The sequence below is a fragment of the Acanthamoeba castellanii genome (assembly GCF_000313135.1).
Source record: "Acanthamoeba castellanii str. Neff unplaced genomic scaffold scf7180000084046, whole genome shotgun sequence".
NCBI lineage: Eukaryota > Discosea > Longamoebia > Acanthamoebidae > Acanthamoeba > Acanthamoeba castellanii.
Genome location: NW_004457440.1, coordinates 5,538 through 20,849, shown reverse-complemented (window position 1 = coordinate 20,849; position 15,312 = coordinate 5,538). Strand labels below are relative to the sequence as shown.

Below are 15,312 nucleotides of genomic sequence, written 5' to 3'. Positions count from 1 at the left end.
ACCTGATGGTCACACCATCAGGCACCACTTCTCCACAAGAAGTCAGCATTGTACACACAAGTGCTGTGCTCCTTGTGATAAAGGACATTTCTGTTTCTAGACAGAAACTCTACTTTATTATAGCCTTTCAGCCTTGGTGTGCACTTTGATACAATTGCTGTGTTGTGGCAGATCTGACTGCCACCCCTTGTCTTGGGACATGTAGTGCACCATGTTGATGAGCTCTTTGATTGAGTTGCCCTCTTGGGGGATGTCACACTCCAAGCTAGTGGAATAGGAGTAGGGCTCTGTGAGCAATGTGGGGTTGAGATGCTCAAATAAGCCACCAATGAGGCTGCACACTTGGTCATCAACATGCTTCACATCCTCCTCACACAGATTGTCAATTTCAAGTTCAGTGCTGCCACAGCAGCAGTCATCTTCATTGCTGATGACAACACAATCCACATCAAACACCACAAGCACACAACCATTTTCAAGGATGCAATGCCACGGCTTCTTGGGTGTCAGTGGCTTGTAATCACAGAGCAGTTCAGCCAGCACATCACCATGACACAACAGCAGCTTGCACCAGCATCCAACCATCTTGCCACACAACTCAGGCAGGGCGTGATAGAGATACTTGTCACACATGATATGCCTGTGGTACTTGTCAAGGCACTCCTTGTGCTCCTTGGGCATTGCACCCTTCTTGAGGAAGTAGGGGTTGGCCCACTTGCTCTCCTCAAGGTCATACCCACCCTTCTTCCACTCATGCCTGATGTAGACCACCTTGTGTTTGTTTGCATGGGTGATCCTCACCACTTCCAATCTGTCAGAAGGGCATGGCTTTTTGGCCATTGGCACTGCCTTGTTCTCACACTTGCACTTTGTGTTCATTGGCAACTGGGGTGAAGAATAAAAGGGGGTGACAAGCCACACTGTTCAATCCATACCAACCATGCATACCAACATCACTATTGTTTCAGGCAGACAGAATGGGACCAACCAGGGCGCCCTGTGTGGTGCCATGAGGCTTGAAATTGCCACTGCTGGATGCATGTCCATTTGTGCTGGTGACAAATGCTGCACTGACTGTGACATTGAGAATGTTGACATGTCTGATCTTGTGGTGGCCTTTCTTGTCAAACCATCAAGTGGAATCTGCACTTGTGTGATGATTGCCTATGCTTGTGGTGACTGCTTGCCCAAGGAGTGCAACTCACCCTTGTATGGCATGATGCACATGTGTGTCTCTGGATTGTGTGGTGACATCATTGTTGTGTGGGATCTCAATCCCAAAAAAGTGATCATCCTGGCAGATCTTCTGCACATCATGGTCTATAGCATGGGCTACCAAAACATCATGTTTTCAGGACTGCCTGAGTGCACCTCACCTGGCATAGCCCAGTTCATCAAAGATCTTGTTGTGAGTGCATTTGGAACTGCAAACCAATAAATAGGATGCTGAAACAAGCCATGTGACCAACAACATGCAAAACTTCATTGTCTTTGACACATGGCCACACCTGATTGCTGGTGTCAACATGGCCATGTGTGTGGCTGCTGATTCAGCTGTGGTTATGACTGCATGTGGTCTCATCTTGGGATTGCAGTGTTTGACATCCTGTCTTGCACTTGGTGCTGTGATTGTGGTGTTGATTGGGATGTGCAGGAATGCAAGGATGCTCATTGTGCATCATGACTGGATTGTGGATTTGCTGACCAAGGATGGCACAAATTGGATGTGGAAACATCTCACTGGCACTGTTGACATGTGTGACCCAATCTCCATCATGCTTGGTGCACCCACCTGATGTGAGCAACTCTGCAATCTCAACAGCAAACCCTACAACTATGAGGACATCAACATCCTGCACTTTGCTCACACATTCACAATGATGGGTTTGGCAGTTTCCAATGGATTTTGAGTGAATTCACATGGCACTTGCTTAAAATACAAAGGGAAATCCAAACACATACAAAAAACGACCAAGATGAGTTCTCACTGCGTGTCTACTCCACTGTTTGTTTGCCCATTGTGGTTGCTGGCCTTGATGAAAAAGGAGGAATGGCGCTACTGAAAACACATCATTGATGACAACAACGTCCACCCTCTGCCCACTGGCTTTGGGTTGCTGTCTGATTGGTTGCCAGTTGGGTGTGATGAGGACAGCACCTACAGAGCTGGCCTTGTGCTCATGTGCTGTAACATGTGGTCACCAAACCATGGGCACATGGGCATCATGATGAGCAACCTCTGTGGACATTGTTTGTACTTTGATCTCAGGATAGACAACACTACCTTCACCGCCAAATCAGAGGCTCTCATGGCGTCATCAGACACCAGCACACTCTCCTCACAGTGCATCTACATGTGAAAACTTCAATCGCCCCATGCAACATGCAGCACACATCATTCTGCCACAGACGCCCCTCGCCACCTCCTTGCCCAACCAGCTCACACTCTGCACACATGACAGGGTTGAAAAGGTCAAGGTCTGTTTCATGGGTGGCACCATCACATTGTGTGGATGCCAAACTGCATGATTCAATATCACCTGGCAGCCACTTCCGTTGGTGACCTGGCCCTCTTCACTGGCAGCTGGGCTACAGGGGGGTTCTCTGGCATGGTGGACATCTTCAATGCATTGTCCAACATGTGGACCACTGCTGCACTCTCCCAGGCCTGTGGCTGACTGGTGGCCACTTCCATTGGCAACCTGGCCCTCTTTGCTGGCAGCTTCTCTTTGGGGGGGAACTCTGGCATGGTGGACATCTACAATGCGTCATCCAACACATGGACCACCACCACACTCTCCCAGGCCCATTACTTACTGGCAGCCACTTCCATCAGCAACCTGGCCCTCTTTGCTGGTGGCACCAGGGGGCCAGTCAGCATGGTGGACATTTACAACTTGCCCACCCCATCCATCACTTCCACACTGTCAAGCACACCCTCTTTCACAAACACCCCATCAAGCACGCCATTGGTGACACCATCAAGCATGCCCCCTTCCACACCATCTTCATGGCCAAGGCCCATGGGTGACAACCACGTTGTGGAAATTGCAGTGGGTGTGGCCATACCAGTGGCCACCATCCTCCTCTTGGCCTGTGTTGGATTCATGGTTGTGGTGGTGGTGCTTGTGAGACTTCAACGCCAATAAAAAATATCCCCAACCTCAGTGTTCATTAACATCCTGTTCTTTCTATGTTTGTCCCTGGCAACAACCATCATGGTGGTGACACATCATGGTGCTCATTGGTTGCCAAACACCAGTGGCAGGATTTCACAATCCAGATGCAGCATTGCTCAACTTTGTGCACAACAGGTACCAGAGAGGTCTCAGGGGCTCCACTGATCCCAGCGTGCTGGCACTTGTTGGTGTTGGTGGTCGTCTGCATGGTGCTGGTGCTGGTGTTTAATGAAGAATATATATGGCGCCATGTCCTGCCTTACATGACATGCCACGTTTTCTGGTGGTCCATCCCTGCACTTGCACATCAACAGTGTTGTCCAGATAGGGGCTTCCAGTGAGCATGTACCTGATGCTGAAAGGACTGCCTGGCGGGTAAGCCATGGGGCCTCCAGGGCACCCAACGCCAATGTACATGCACAGGGCACTGGTGGCCTCCACATAGGTGATGCTGTTGCCACCACTCCACTTGTCCATGTAGGTGCCCATGGTGATGCTGCACAGCATGAAGGCCAGCGCCAGGACCATGAAGGTGTGTGTACCCAGCTCCAAGTAGTAGCCTCCGTTGAGCAGCAGCTGTGCGCTGTTGCCAGGGTCAACAATGAGCAACACAGTGCATGTGTTCTTGAGCATGATCTCAATGGCATGGGGCTGCTGGGTGTGGTCAGTGAGGTTGACAAAGTAGGTGTTGTTGGCGCCACCATTGATTGCACCCAAGTACATGGGCACAAGTGTACCAGTGGTCTTGAGCACATTGAGATCACCAGCCCATCTGGCCTCAGTCCATGGGCACACAATGGTGAGCAGCATGGCGACAGGCATGGTGCTGCCCATATTGCCCAACTGCACCACCAGCACAAAGCTCAACGCATCAAGCAATGCAAGTCCAGATGCTGCGCCCTTGGATCCAATGAAGGTGTCAATCTGTGCGTGGGTGTTGGTGCCAACATTGTTCAGAGTGGTGTGGTCGCCCTGCGCCCACTTGATGCCATTTGTGGCATTGGTGTCAGCGGTGAGCAGCTGGTTCATGGTGCCCAGTGGGAGAATGGTCAAGGTGGTGCTGTTGCCCATGATGAGGGCGCCCTTGGTCACCAGTGGCGCATAGGCGTTGCCAAGCTGAGAACCAGGGATGTTTCCAGTGCCATCAAGCACCATGAGCCTGTTGGGTTGACCCTTGGACGTGACAAACACATCTATTTGCATGTGTGTATTGATGCCTTTGTTGAGCAGGGTGGAGTGATCCACCTGCACGGCACTCACACCAGTCAGAGCAGTCACATCAGGGAGGAACACCAAACCAAGCACAGGTGTCACCAGGCTGTAAATGTGATTGTTGTTGCTCATTAAAGGCTCTCACCCAAACACATTGGAAAAATATACACAGATCCAGCCCCATGCATCATTCGCAGATCGCCACAAATGCCTCCTCATCATCATCCTCTTCCTTTTCCTCCTCACTTGAATCCTCAAAGTAGATGTGATGGTTGGGTCGATCAGTGGATGTGATCTCATGTTGCTCCTCATCATCAGTGCTGTTGTCAGGTTCCTCCTCATCACTTGGTGATCACAATTCCTCTTCAGATTCTTCTTCATTGGATCTGTCGTCATCATCATCATCACACTCCACACATTCACACTCAAGGAACACAACCATGAGGATAAACACACCCACTCCAGCAAGCATGATCTCCATGGTGTGGGCGTTCCATGCCATGGCAAAGAAGATAGCTGTATGGGTGGCTGTGATGGCAGCAATGACGTTGGAGGTGAGCCAGCACAGAAGATTGCCATTGGACTCAGTCTTGTGTTCATGGATGGCTTGCAGGATGCAGGTGGCATATGCTAGCGCCACAAACGCATAGTTGCCTGTGTGCTCAGTGGGCCAAAGCTGAGGTGCCAGGGTGTGGAACGCCACAATCCTGATGATTGACAAAATGTACAGCAGTGTGACCTCTGCATTTGTGTTCATGGTGGCTTGTGGTTATTGTTTTTGTTCATATGGAACAAAGAGTGGCGTCTGAAGGTTTGTGGAAGCATGGGTTTTATTTATGCAAACATGATAGTGTATCAGGTGGCAAAGGCAATGTCTTCAGTGTTGCAGCTGATCATGCCAACACCACCCATGGTGCAAAACTTGCCATTGCACACATTGAGGATGGCGAACTGGTCACTGCTGAAGATGCCATTGCCATAGTAGCCTGAGGTCTTGATGAACATCAACCAGCCAAGGATGGGCACACTGTTGCACAAAACAGTGTTCTGGTCCAAATAGCTGGTTGAGTTCTTGGGGATGCACCACTGGGTCAATGATCCACTTCCATAGGGGTTGAGCATGGCGGGCGTGGTGGGGCTGAGGGCCTCATCGCCAGGGGTGACAGTGGGGCCAGTGAGGGTCCACAAGGTGAGGTCTGAGTTGCTGATGTTGCACTTGAGGGGGCTGGCAGTCGCCGATGTGTCGTGGATGCAGTTGGCCAGGGGTGAGCTGGCTGTGTGGAAGGTGAACATGGTGGTGCCAAAGTAGAGTGGCGAGCCCTGGCTGGTGGCAAGGGTGGCAAGCATGGCCAGCAAAAGCAGAACAGTGAGGGTGTGCATGTCTCTTGGTGGCAGTGAGGTGCGGAGAGTGACACAAGGCCCAAATTTGGACTATTTATGGTGCCAAACAGATCTGTGATTGGCTGTGTAATCAAACTGGTGTCCATGTGAGCTCACATTGGCCATGTCAGACCTTATAGAGGCAACCATGGTTGTTGCCATAGTACCACCAACACCATGCAGAGCAACCCATGTAAATGTGCTCTGGGCAGTATTGTCACTGTGTGATCTGTAACCAATGCACTTGTTGAGTATGACTTAATCAGCAAACTGCCCAGATTTGTTGATGGAGGGAAACCTACAGCTGGTGAGTGTCTGATTGTGTTTGAAATGATCTGTGATCATGATGACATTGTGAATGAGTTCTGACTGGCCATTGCACAGCTGGGATGTTTGGGTGAGTATGTGCCTGTGCTGATCAAATACCTTGATGGTTGGGACTATCTGGACTGTGTTTGGCCTGTGTGTGTTGAAGAGAGTTGCACTTGCATGTCTACATGACCTGTATCATCTCACATGACAAGGTGAAGAGAATTGAATCAACTGAGCAGTGCAAAGGTGAGGCTGTCAATTGTGCCAAGGAGAAACATGTGATCTATGAGGGGTATGCCATAAAATTGCATGATATTGAAGAGGATCTGAAGAGGGATGTTGATGATGCTGTAGTAAGGCAGCACTCCAGATCCAGATCAAATCCATCAAGGATCTGAGGCAAAGGACTTTGTTTGATCAATAAACACACCCACCACCCTGAATGATTAAGGAAAAGTGCATTGGATCCTTGCTGTTGTTTAATGTTTATTCTCAATTGGAGGGACCAAATGAAGCTTTGATAATGTAATAGTAGATGCCAGTGTGCTGATTGCTGCATTTCACGCAGATCTTGTTTTTGTTCCAGATCCTCAAACAGGACGAACTGATGATCCTTTTCAATCTTTATGACTTGTGGCGTTGTGATGATCTGAAACTGTCCAAGGGCCTGTCCATCGTTCACATTGCCAGAAAGTGTGCCAAAAAAAGCAAAGACATTGTTGCTGTTGGTGATGACAAGTTTTACACATCAAGTATGGCATCACCACATGCACCAATGATGTCCACCAGTTGCTCACACACACTCTCCATGGAGGGCCTCTTGGCCGGCTTGGTGTGCCAACATCACTTGATGAGTCAGTGCAGTGCTTCAGGACAATCCAACATGATGTGTGGGTGCTTGCCTTCAATGATGGACATGACCACACACATGAACAGCTCATTGGTGTACAGCACCTTGCACATGAGAATCTCCCACAGGATGACACCAAACAAATAGATGTTGGCCCACATGCCATAGTCAAGGCCCTGGATCACCTCAGGCGCACTCCACGTGGGCATGCCACAGTTGGTCATGGTGGCATTGTTCTCCTTGATGCACACAAAGCCAAAGTCAGCCACCTTGACAGTGAGGCAGTCATCCACAAGCAGGTTCAACAACTTGAGATCACAGTGGAGCAGCAGCAGATCAAGTGAGTGGAGGTAGTGCATGCCATGTGCAGTGCCATAGGCCATGTGCATGTGCTGGGTGAACATGAGTGGGTACTTGGAGGTGTTGGCAAGCACACTGGCGAGGCTGCCACAGGGCACGAACTCAGTGACAAGCAAGAGGTGCTTGTCGCCAATGGTGGTGCTGATGAAGAGCAGGACATTGGGCTGTGAGAGCTCAGTGAGAGTGGCCACCTCAACACAGAATCAGAGCGTCTGCTCCTCAGTCATTTTCAACTGGTTGAAGATCTTGACAGCAACCAGTGTCCACTTGCTCCACAGGCCCCTGTAGATGATGGCGCTCATCCCACAGCCAATCACCTTGCCAGTCTCAATCTCACACAGGTCAATAAACCACTGGCACTTGTTGGCTGACACCAGCAGGCTCATGTCCTCAGCGGGCAGCTGGAGCACATCACAGTCATCACTGTCATCGTCTTCATTGAACCACACATGATTCTTGGCGTGCATCTCAAGTGAGTTCATGATCAGCTGGTAGGGGATCCCCTTGGGCGCCGCTTGCTTGAGATCAACATTGCCCATGTGTTGGATCCAAAGGGGACACATCCACCCAATCTCATTGGGCAGGTCAGTGAGCTCGGCCTTGACGTTGGGTGACATGAGCACCTGACTGCCTGATGACACATGTGCAATGGCCATGGCTCCCTTCACCGCTGGACCAATGTACTTGATGTGGTGTGTCTTGGGGTCCATGATGTGACACACCAGGCCAATGTGCACGCCCATGCACACACGCAGTCCGTGGTAGACAAAGTGTTTGTTGGACAAGTTGCCATACTTGGTGTGTGTGCTGTTGATGCACAGCAACCCTGCAGGCCAGTTGGTGATGACAAGGGTGTGCTGTGTGCTGGAGCACCAGGCCACAGTGTCAATGGCCTGGTGGAAGGTGATGCAGAAGGTGCCAGTGCCCATGCTTGCCTTGAGGCCAGACATGTGCACCTCATAGCCATTGTGGGTCATCATGAGATTGCACATGAGTGCATTGTGGATCATGGTGGCCTTGCATGCTGCTGAGTGGTTGAGCTCCCACAGCTGATTGGCTGTGGAGATGTCACTGATGATGATGTAGACATCACCATTGTGCAGTGGTGGTTGGGTCATGCCATACCCATGGGCAGTCAGCTGGACGTTGCCATAGATGGATCACATGGACAACACGTTGGATCTGGACAACAATCCACACATCATGCTGCCAGAGTTGTCGCCTGAGTCGTCAATGCACTTCTTGGGGGCACACACACCCACAATGATGTTGAGGGCATTGATGATCTCCAGCAGCGTCAGTCATTCAACAACATCCTGGGCCCAACAGCAACACATGAGATCTTGCATCTCAGCAATCTCCTTCTCATAAACAAGGTCCTGGGCGTTGAGATACAGCAAGGGCACCACATCATCAACAAACACAGGTCACTTCTGGTCACAGATGACAGCTTCTTGCATGTGATGATCTCCCACAATATGATACCAAACAAGTAGATGTTGGCCAACACGCCATCAGCCATGGTTGAATCGCTGAGGATCTCGGGCGCCGCCCAGGGGATGCTGAGGCCCGCCTGTTCGTTCCCCATGGCGCGTTGCGCTGTGCTGAGACCAAAGTCAGCGACCTTGGCGTTCCACTTGGAGTCAATGAGCACATTGGGCGACTTGAGATTGCGGTGGACGATGCCCTGTGAGTGGATGTAGTGCATGCCCTTGGTGATCCTGAGTGCAAGCTTGATGTGAAGTGCCAGTGGCAGGTACTCCATGAGCTTGTTCTTGAGGAGATCTAACAGCAAGCCCAGCTCCATGTGCTCCATGATGATGCACAGATCCAGAGGCTTGGTGCATGTGGCGTAGAACGTGATCACATTTGGATGGCGCATGGAGTTCATGATGTCAACCTCTCCACGCAGTTTATGCAGCTTGTTGCAGGAGAAATGGGTGTGGTGGGTGGTGAACATCTTGATGGCGACTTCAGTGCTGCGCCACTTGGCCTTGTGGATGTTGCTGTTGCTGCTGGTGCTGATCAGATTGCCAAACTTGATGTCAGATATCAATGTGTCCCATGTGGGTCACTCATGCTTGTGCTGCATGATGCCCACGCTGAGTGCAGCCAGAACACAGACAAATGTGAAGAGTAGGAGCAAGATGACGCCAATGCCAAGGCCAATGCCAAGACCAAGCCCAAGATGCAGCTCCAAATTGCCATTGGTGCTTGCAGTGGCACTGGTGGGCTTGACCGCTGATGTGCACTGTACAGCCATCAGTGGAGGCAATGGGGCGCACATCATCCAATAGATGTTGAACTGGCAGCACAACATGAGTGTGACAGTGACATGCTCCTATATCACTTGTCCATGTTGGGGGTTGAGTCATGACATACCTGTGAAGAAAACAGCATTGATCAGATGGCCAAGGCAATTCAGCTCATCATTGAGGATCCAGGCAGCCGCTGGAACATCATCTTGGCATGGAACTTGTTGGATCTCAACAAGATGGCACTTCTGCCTTGCCACAACTTTATGCAGTTCAACATGAGCCCCAATCACATGACCATGAATCTGCTACTCAACATGCACAGCATCAATGTTGCACTCACATTGCCATTCAACATCACATCATTTGCCACGCTGCTGTGCCTCATCACATGGATCACAGACAAGAATCTGGGATCACTCATCTTCACAATGGGCGACGCACACATCTACAAACACCACGTCAACAGAATGAAAGAGCAGATCTCACACACACCATCCAATCCCCCACGACTCATCATCAATCGCAAACCAACACTGGACGATGTGTGCAGCAAGTATTTCACGCTGGAGGGCTACCACCCACAGACATCAATAAAATTCTCCTTGGCTGTTTAATAAGGCCATCACACCCAACATCCACATCGCACGATGGCGAATATGTACAATGATCTGGTGTGTTGCATCCTGGGCTTGGGGTGGAACATTTCCATTAAAAGTGTATAAAAAGACAGTAGAGGGGGATGGAAGGTTGACAGGCGGATGTCAAAACTCAAGGTTGAGTCGGTGGCATTCAATCTTTGATCAAGTTGATGTCATACTGAAGACGTCATCATAGATGACATGAGCAAGAGCTTGAGTGACAGCTTGCTGTACTGCCTGCTTTACTGGCTCGGGCTGCTGTGCTGCCAGGCCAATAATCTTGGCGGCTTTCTTGATGCTCCTCTGTGAATAGTGCCTCTTGGTGCTGTTCATGGTGCGCGTTGGGTAATGGAAGAACTGATAAAAAAAATAAAAATTACAGTGTTATAAGGGCTCCCCAGTTTCTTTGAAATTCCAAAGGAAATACGAATTTCCGGAAACATACTGCCCTGGTTTGTGTCAGCTCCCTTTGCTGAAACAAAAGAGGCATTTTTCGGGTTACAGCACGCATTTTACCACACGTGCCTTCCCGACCATCGACGGGTGGAGTGCCGATGATTACAGAACGCGATGGCAATAACTAATCCCTCGCCGAGATCGTAAGACTACAGGCAATCGGATTCGGGGCGTATCGAATCCGGTATGTTGGTCCCTTTGTAAAGAACACGCCAGCAGGCATAAAAAAAACAACCGTGAAACGAAGCCCACGCAACGCAATGTTGTCTCAGAAATCGACGACGGCTCGTGGCCTGATCCGGGCTTCATCCATCCCAAGGATTTGAAAAACGTGGCGTGCGCCAGTAAAGTTTCGCAGATGCCCAAGGAGACACTGCCGCCCCCATCTGACCGAATCCGAGGCCTAGATCCGTGTTCACCGTCAAGCTCGGGTACTACGATGGCTTAGGGCTCGACTGCATGCACCGCGAGCGTCTCGTCGACCGCCGTTGGATATCGCGCGACTCCCAGTGCGAGATCGAGTACCGTGTACCATCCGATCACTTCCTGCTGATTGAGCAAAGCGAGCGTTATCATCTCAAACACAAAAAGCCGGACTCGACTCGGATGCGCCGGTCAGCTACACCGTCAAGCTCACCGATCCCAAGGGTGTGTCCACCACGGGCCAGACGCAGGGTCCGGCGTGGCCCATCCCGCAACCCGCCATGAACGGCACCTACGCCATCCAGATCACCCCAAGCAACAAGTACGGCCAGGGTCCGAGCGCCACCGGCCAGGGCGCGGTGGTGGTGTTCAGCATCACCGGCACCAGCGCCAACTGGGTGGCCAACTCGAGTCGCCCGGCGCCTACACGCTCCAGCTGTCGGCTGACGTGACTGGGTACGAGAGCGGCGATCGGATCACCGTCGAGCCGCAGTATCCCGACGGCAGCCCCGTGATCATGCAGGGCGGATGCAGCGCCTTGCCCCTCTCCACCACGTGCACCTCCATGGGCAGCGGCACCAGTCGGTGCGTGGCCGCGACTGCGCCCACCTACGGTGTCGATCCAAGCAAGGTTCCCGCCTGCTTGGCGTTCGACCACCAATCGCGCGTCCCACGGCAAGGCACTCAATCTGGTCTTCCGCGCGCTCTCTCCAATGGCCGGATCGTCACAGCCCACGCCCGCCACCGTCGCGTCAAAGTTCCCCAGATCGTCGACCCCGGCATCCATGTCCAACATCCACATGAGCCAGTAATGGCGAATCAAATATATGCCCGGATGTGCCACTCAGCAAACATGTGGGGTGCCGTTGCCATCATCGTTGTCGTTATCGTGTTTGCGGTCATCGGGTGGGTGATCTACAAGAGGACCCATGGCAAGTCATCACAATCCGACACGCTGATCGGATCGGTACGCAACGTGCGCCTCGAGCCACATGACGCCTTCGTCAGCGCGTTCTACGGGCAGCCGCACACCGCTGGATTCGTGTTCACCTGGGATCCACCGACCAACGGATCTGGCGCCGGATACTCCATGAGCTACAGCTACTCCATCACGGATCCTTCGGGCGACAAGACGCCCCAAGCCACCGTTGGCAGCAACGTGGCTTTCCTGCCGACGCCGCTCAAGGACGGCACCTACGCGATCACCATCGCGGCCAGCAATCAGTTTGGCACGGGACCGTCGGCGACATTCAATGGGACGCTTGACTTGAAGCCCCAACCCTTCCCCGCCAACGCCATCCGGTACGTACCACCCGGCGGCAGCGTCAGCCACCCGACCACGGGCTACTACTTTGAGCGGGACGCGGTGCCCACCAGCGAGGACGCGATGGCCTCCGTGTCGTACGTGAGCACGATCACCGATCCATCGGGCAAGCAGTACCACAGCGAGAGCGCCGCCACCAGGATCGGGCTGCCGCAGCCGATCGTCAGCGGGCGATACCAGCTCGATCTCTACGCCAAGAACGAGTACAGTGACAACGCGACCATCACCGGATCGACAAACATCGCCAAGCTTGCGGTGCGCAGTGTCAGTGCCAGGTGGGTGGCATCGTCGGCCAACGACGGCGCCTACGCGCTCAACGCCAGCGCGATCATCGAAAATCTGCCCGCCGCGACGACTCCCCACTTTTCGCTCAGCTACCCAGACGGATCGGGTGTGTATCTGGCTCCAGGCACTTGCGGCACCTTTTCCAACGTGGCCTCGACGTGCTCGCCAAACTCGGATGGCATTCAGACCTGCGCCAGCGACATGCAGCCTGTCTATGGATCACCAAACCTAAGCAGCCTGCTGGCATGCACCGCAATCGGCATGACCAACAAGTCCATGCGCAACATGCCAGTCAACCTCAAGGTCGACGTGGTGCCTCAGAATGCGCTCATTGCGCTGGCATCCATGACCATGGGCACCGTGTTTCCCGGCACGGCACCGGCTCGCGTGACAAACGGCAGAATCGCCCAACATCAATGAGCTATTTTGTTTCAATCAACCATCCGTACGACTTTTTATGCTCCGATTGGAGGTGGTGCGCATCGAATCCAAGCTCCACGAGCCATTTGATGAACGGTGTGATGTCCAACCGGCCCTCAGAAGCCGCCGCGATTGGCCTCCTTGTCTTCCTCGTTGAGCGCATAGTAGCATGTGCTCGGATCTCTTGCTGATGTAATCGAGGTAATCGTCGGTGTCCATCGTGTTGTCGCAAAATGCAAGCGACGCCCCCCCCCTTATATTTGTGTTTTGGCGCGTCCAGTTCGCCCGTGATTGTTTGCCAATGCCGATCCCAAATGTCGACACCCGAAGGCCGCGGCATGGCCACGCTGATCGGCCTGGGCATGATCGTCGTCATCGCCGCCGTGTTCATCGGCATCTACCTCGACTTTAAAAAGAAGAACTCGACATACATCGTATTGAAGGATCAGCAGATCCCATGCGGCAATCTGAGCGGATCGTGCGATCTCGTGCAGGGCGGCGTGCACGTCACCAGCGATCAGCAGTGCCAGTCCGTGTGCGATACCACCAGCGAATGCAACGGGTGGCTGTACGATCGTCTGAGCAACGGATCGGGACCCAACTGTTGGGTCAAGTATTTGTCGCCGTTGGTGCCCTCGTCGGCCGAATCGCTGCCCGGATGGGATATGGGATACAAAATCACGGCAACATCGTGAATAAATAATCTCGGATCCTTGCAAATCGCGATGCCGAAACCATCCGCCAATGCGCTGGAAACCAAAACCGTGACAGAGCTGCTCAAGCTGGCATCGGCGGCGCGCATCGCCGGCTACAGCCGCATGCGCAAGGCCGACCTCATCGCGGCGCTTGCTCCGGCAAAGGCCCCCATACGAAAGCCGGCAGCCGCGGCGAAACCACTGACCATCGCACAGCTGCGCGCAAAGGCCAAGCAGATGAACATTGCCATTCCGCCCAAAGCGCTCAAGGCCGACATCATCCGACTCCTGGAAGCAAAGCCTCCACGGCTGGCCAAACGCACGAACGCGGGATCGCGCGCCGCCACCGTCGCGCCCCCGAAACCGGCGGAGCAGCCGCAGCCGCAGCCGCTGCCAGGAACGAAGGCGGTCGTACTCAAACGACCCAAACCCAAGCCCAGTTATTCGGAGCTCCTCCGCCTCGGTTGGAGGAGTTACGGCCGCTCCAACATCCACGTCCCATGCCCGAACGCCAAGAAACCGCAGCTGGAGGCATTCCTGGCGACGCCGCGATTGACAGACCAGCAGCTGGGCATCTTCGCCAGCGTGAGCCATTCCCTCTATCCGTACGAGGTCGGCAGCGCTAAGGATCGCAGGTTCCTATCGCAACACGAGCTCCACGGGACCTCCCTCCAGTATTTCTACTGGTCCGACTTCACCAGCGCGCTCGCCACGCACGAACGCGTGCGCGATCTGTGCTCCGTCAATCCGTACGGCCGGCCGCTGACGCTCAACGTCGAGCGAGGTATCTGGAATCGACTCGTCAACGGATTCACAATGAGCGACGACGAAATCCTGGCGGCTTTCGCACGGGCGAACAACACGGACATTGCCAACATTCGACAGCGTGTCATGGATGGCGTCATGCACACGCTCCGCCAACCGCCCGGAATGTTCCGGGTGAACACCACGCAACTGTTCAGCGATGGGCCCTTCCATACAACCTCCAAGGAAGGCAGCTGGCTCAAATCCCACGGCATCGTAAAGTGCGGCACCGAGCGACCGTGGCTGCCCATTGCAGTCGGTGTCGGCTACACCAGGATGGATAGCCACGCGCTGTTTTTGCTGATCAACCGCGGCACCGGACACGCGTACCTGTTCGAGTCCAACGGCTTCGACCCCGACAACGAAGGCGCGTTCCGAGTCACCCACGCCCTGATCGCGCTTTCCGCCATATACGAGCATCTCGTTTCCAGCGGCAACCTCACGCCATCAGAGTGGCACACGACAAGCTTTGTGACCGATATGGTGTCGGGAGATAGCATCCGGGGACAGGGGCCGCAGGGACTGCAGGGCAACCGGACGACGTTGCTCGGACATGAGGACGGAACGTGTGCTGCGTGGGCTTACCTCTTCTACCACCTCTTCATCCTCCACCCCGAGCTCGAGCCGGATGTCCTGTTGCAGCGCATGCTGGCCCCGGAGCAACGCCCCTACCTCGGACACATCATCGGCCGCTACTCGATGTTCATCGCCGAGCG

General features: G+C 53.3%; 8 protein-coding genes across 8 annotated transcripts; 4 read left to right on the top strand and 4 right to left on the bottom strand.

The window, feature by feature from the left end:
- Positions 1–117: 117 nt before the first annotated feature.
- Positions 118–840, bottom strand: ACA1_020530 (uncharacterized protein; the record flags this gene model as incomplete). Its single annotated transcript, XM_004338982.1, has 1 exon — positions 118–840. One exon carries the CDS (start codon positions 838–840, stop codon positions 118–120), a length of 723 nt encoding a protein of 240 aa, XP_004339030.1.
- A 2,598-nt stretch (positions 841–3,438) lies between these two features.
- Positions 3,439–4,382, bottom strand: ACA1_020520 (uncharacterized protein; the record flags this gene model as incomplete). The annotated part of the gene is made up of 2 exons (XM_004338981.1): positions 3,439–3,473; positions 3,608–4,382. The coding sequence occupies 2 exons, from the start codon at positions 4,380–4,382 to the stop codon at positions 3,439–3,441; spliced, it is 810 nt and encodes a 269-aa protein (XP_004339029.1).
- An 864-nt stretch (positions 4,383–5,246) lies between these two features.
- Positions 5,247–5,771, bottom strand: ACA1_020510 (uncharacterized protein; the record flags this gene model as incomplete). The annotated part of the gene is made up of 1 exon (XM_004338980.1): positions 5,247–5,771. One exon carries the CDS (start codon positions 5,769–5,771, stop codon positions 5,247–5,249), a length of 525 nt encoding a protein of 174 aa, XP_004339028.1.
- A 1,167-nt stretch (positions 5,772–6,938) lies between these two features.
- On the bottom strand, positions 6,939–9,184 carry ACA1_020500 (Serine/threonine protein kinase; the record flags this gene model as incomplete). The annotated part of the gene is made up of 5 exons (XM_004338979.1): positions 6,939–7,457; positions 7,551–7,916; positions 8,016–8,119; positions 8,165–8,350; positions 8,725–9,184. The coding sequence occupies 5 exons, from the start codon at positions 9,182–9,184 to the stop codon at positions 6,939–6,941; spliced, it is 1,635 nt and encodes a 544-aa protein (XP_004339027.1).
- Positions 9,185–11,104: 1,920 nt separating this feature from the next.
- Positions 11,105–11,880, top strand: ACA1_020490 (uncharacterized protein; the record flags this gene model as incomplete). Its single annotated transcript, XM_004338978.1, has 4 exons — positions 11,105–11,173; positions 11,209–11,466; positions 11,505–11,699; positions 11,800–11,880. The coding sequence occupies 4 exons, from the start codon at positions 11,105–11,107 to the stop codon at positions 11,878–11,880; spliced, it is 603 nt and encodes a 200-aa protein (XP_004339026.1).
- Positions 11,881–11,921: 41 nt separating this feature from the next.
- ACA1_020480 (uncharacterized protein) lies at positions 11,922–13,097 on the top strand (the record flags this gene model as incomplete). Its single annotated transcript, XM_004338977.1, has 2 exons — positions 11,922–12,370; positions 12,392–13,097. 2 exons carry the CDS (start codon positions 11,922–11,924, stop codon positions 13,095–13,097), a joined length of 1,155 nt encoding a protein of 384 aa, XP_004339025.1.
- Positions 13,098–13,411: 314 nt separating this feature from the next.
- Positions 13,412–13,792, top strand: ACA1_020470 (uncharacterized protein; the record flags this gene model as incomplete). The annotated part of the gene is made up of 1 exon (XM_004338976.1): positions 13,412–13,792. The coding sequence occupies one exon, from the start codon at positions 13,412–13,414 to the stop codon at positions 13,790–13,792; it is 381 nt and encodes a 126-aa protein (XP_004339024.1).
- Positions 13,793–13,822: 30 nt separating this feature from the next.
- On the top strand, positions 13,823–15,153 carry ACA1_020460 (Rho termination factor domain containing protein; the record flags this gene model as incomplete). Its single annotated transcript, XM_004338975.1, is given in 2 exon segments — positions 13,823–15,079; positions 15,094–15,153. 2 exon segments carry the CDS (start codon positions 13,823–13,825, stop codon positions 15,151–15,153), a joined length of 1,317 nt encoding a protein of 438 aa, XP_004339023.1.
- Positions 15,154–15,312: the final 159 nt, after the last annotated feature.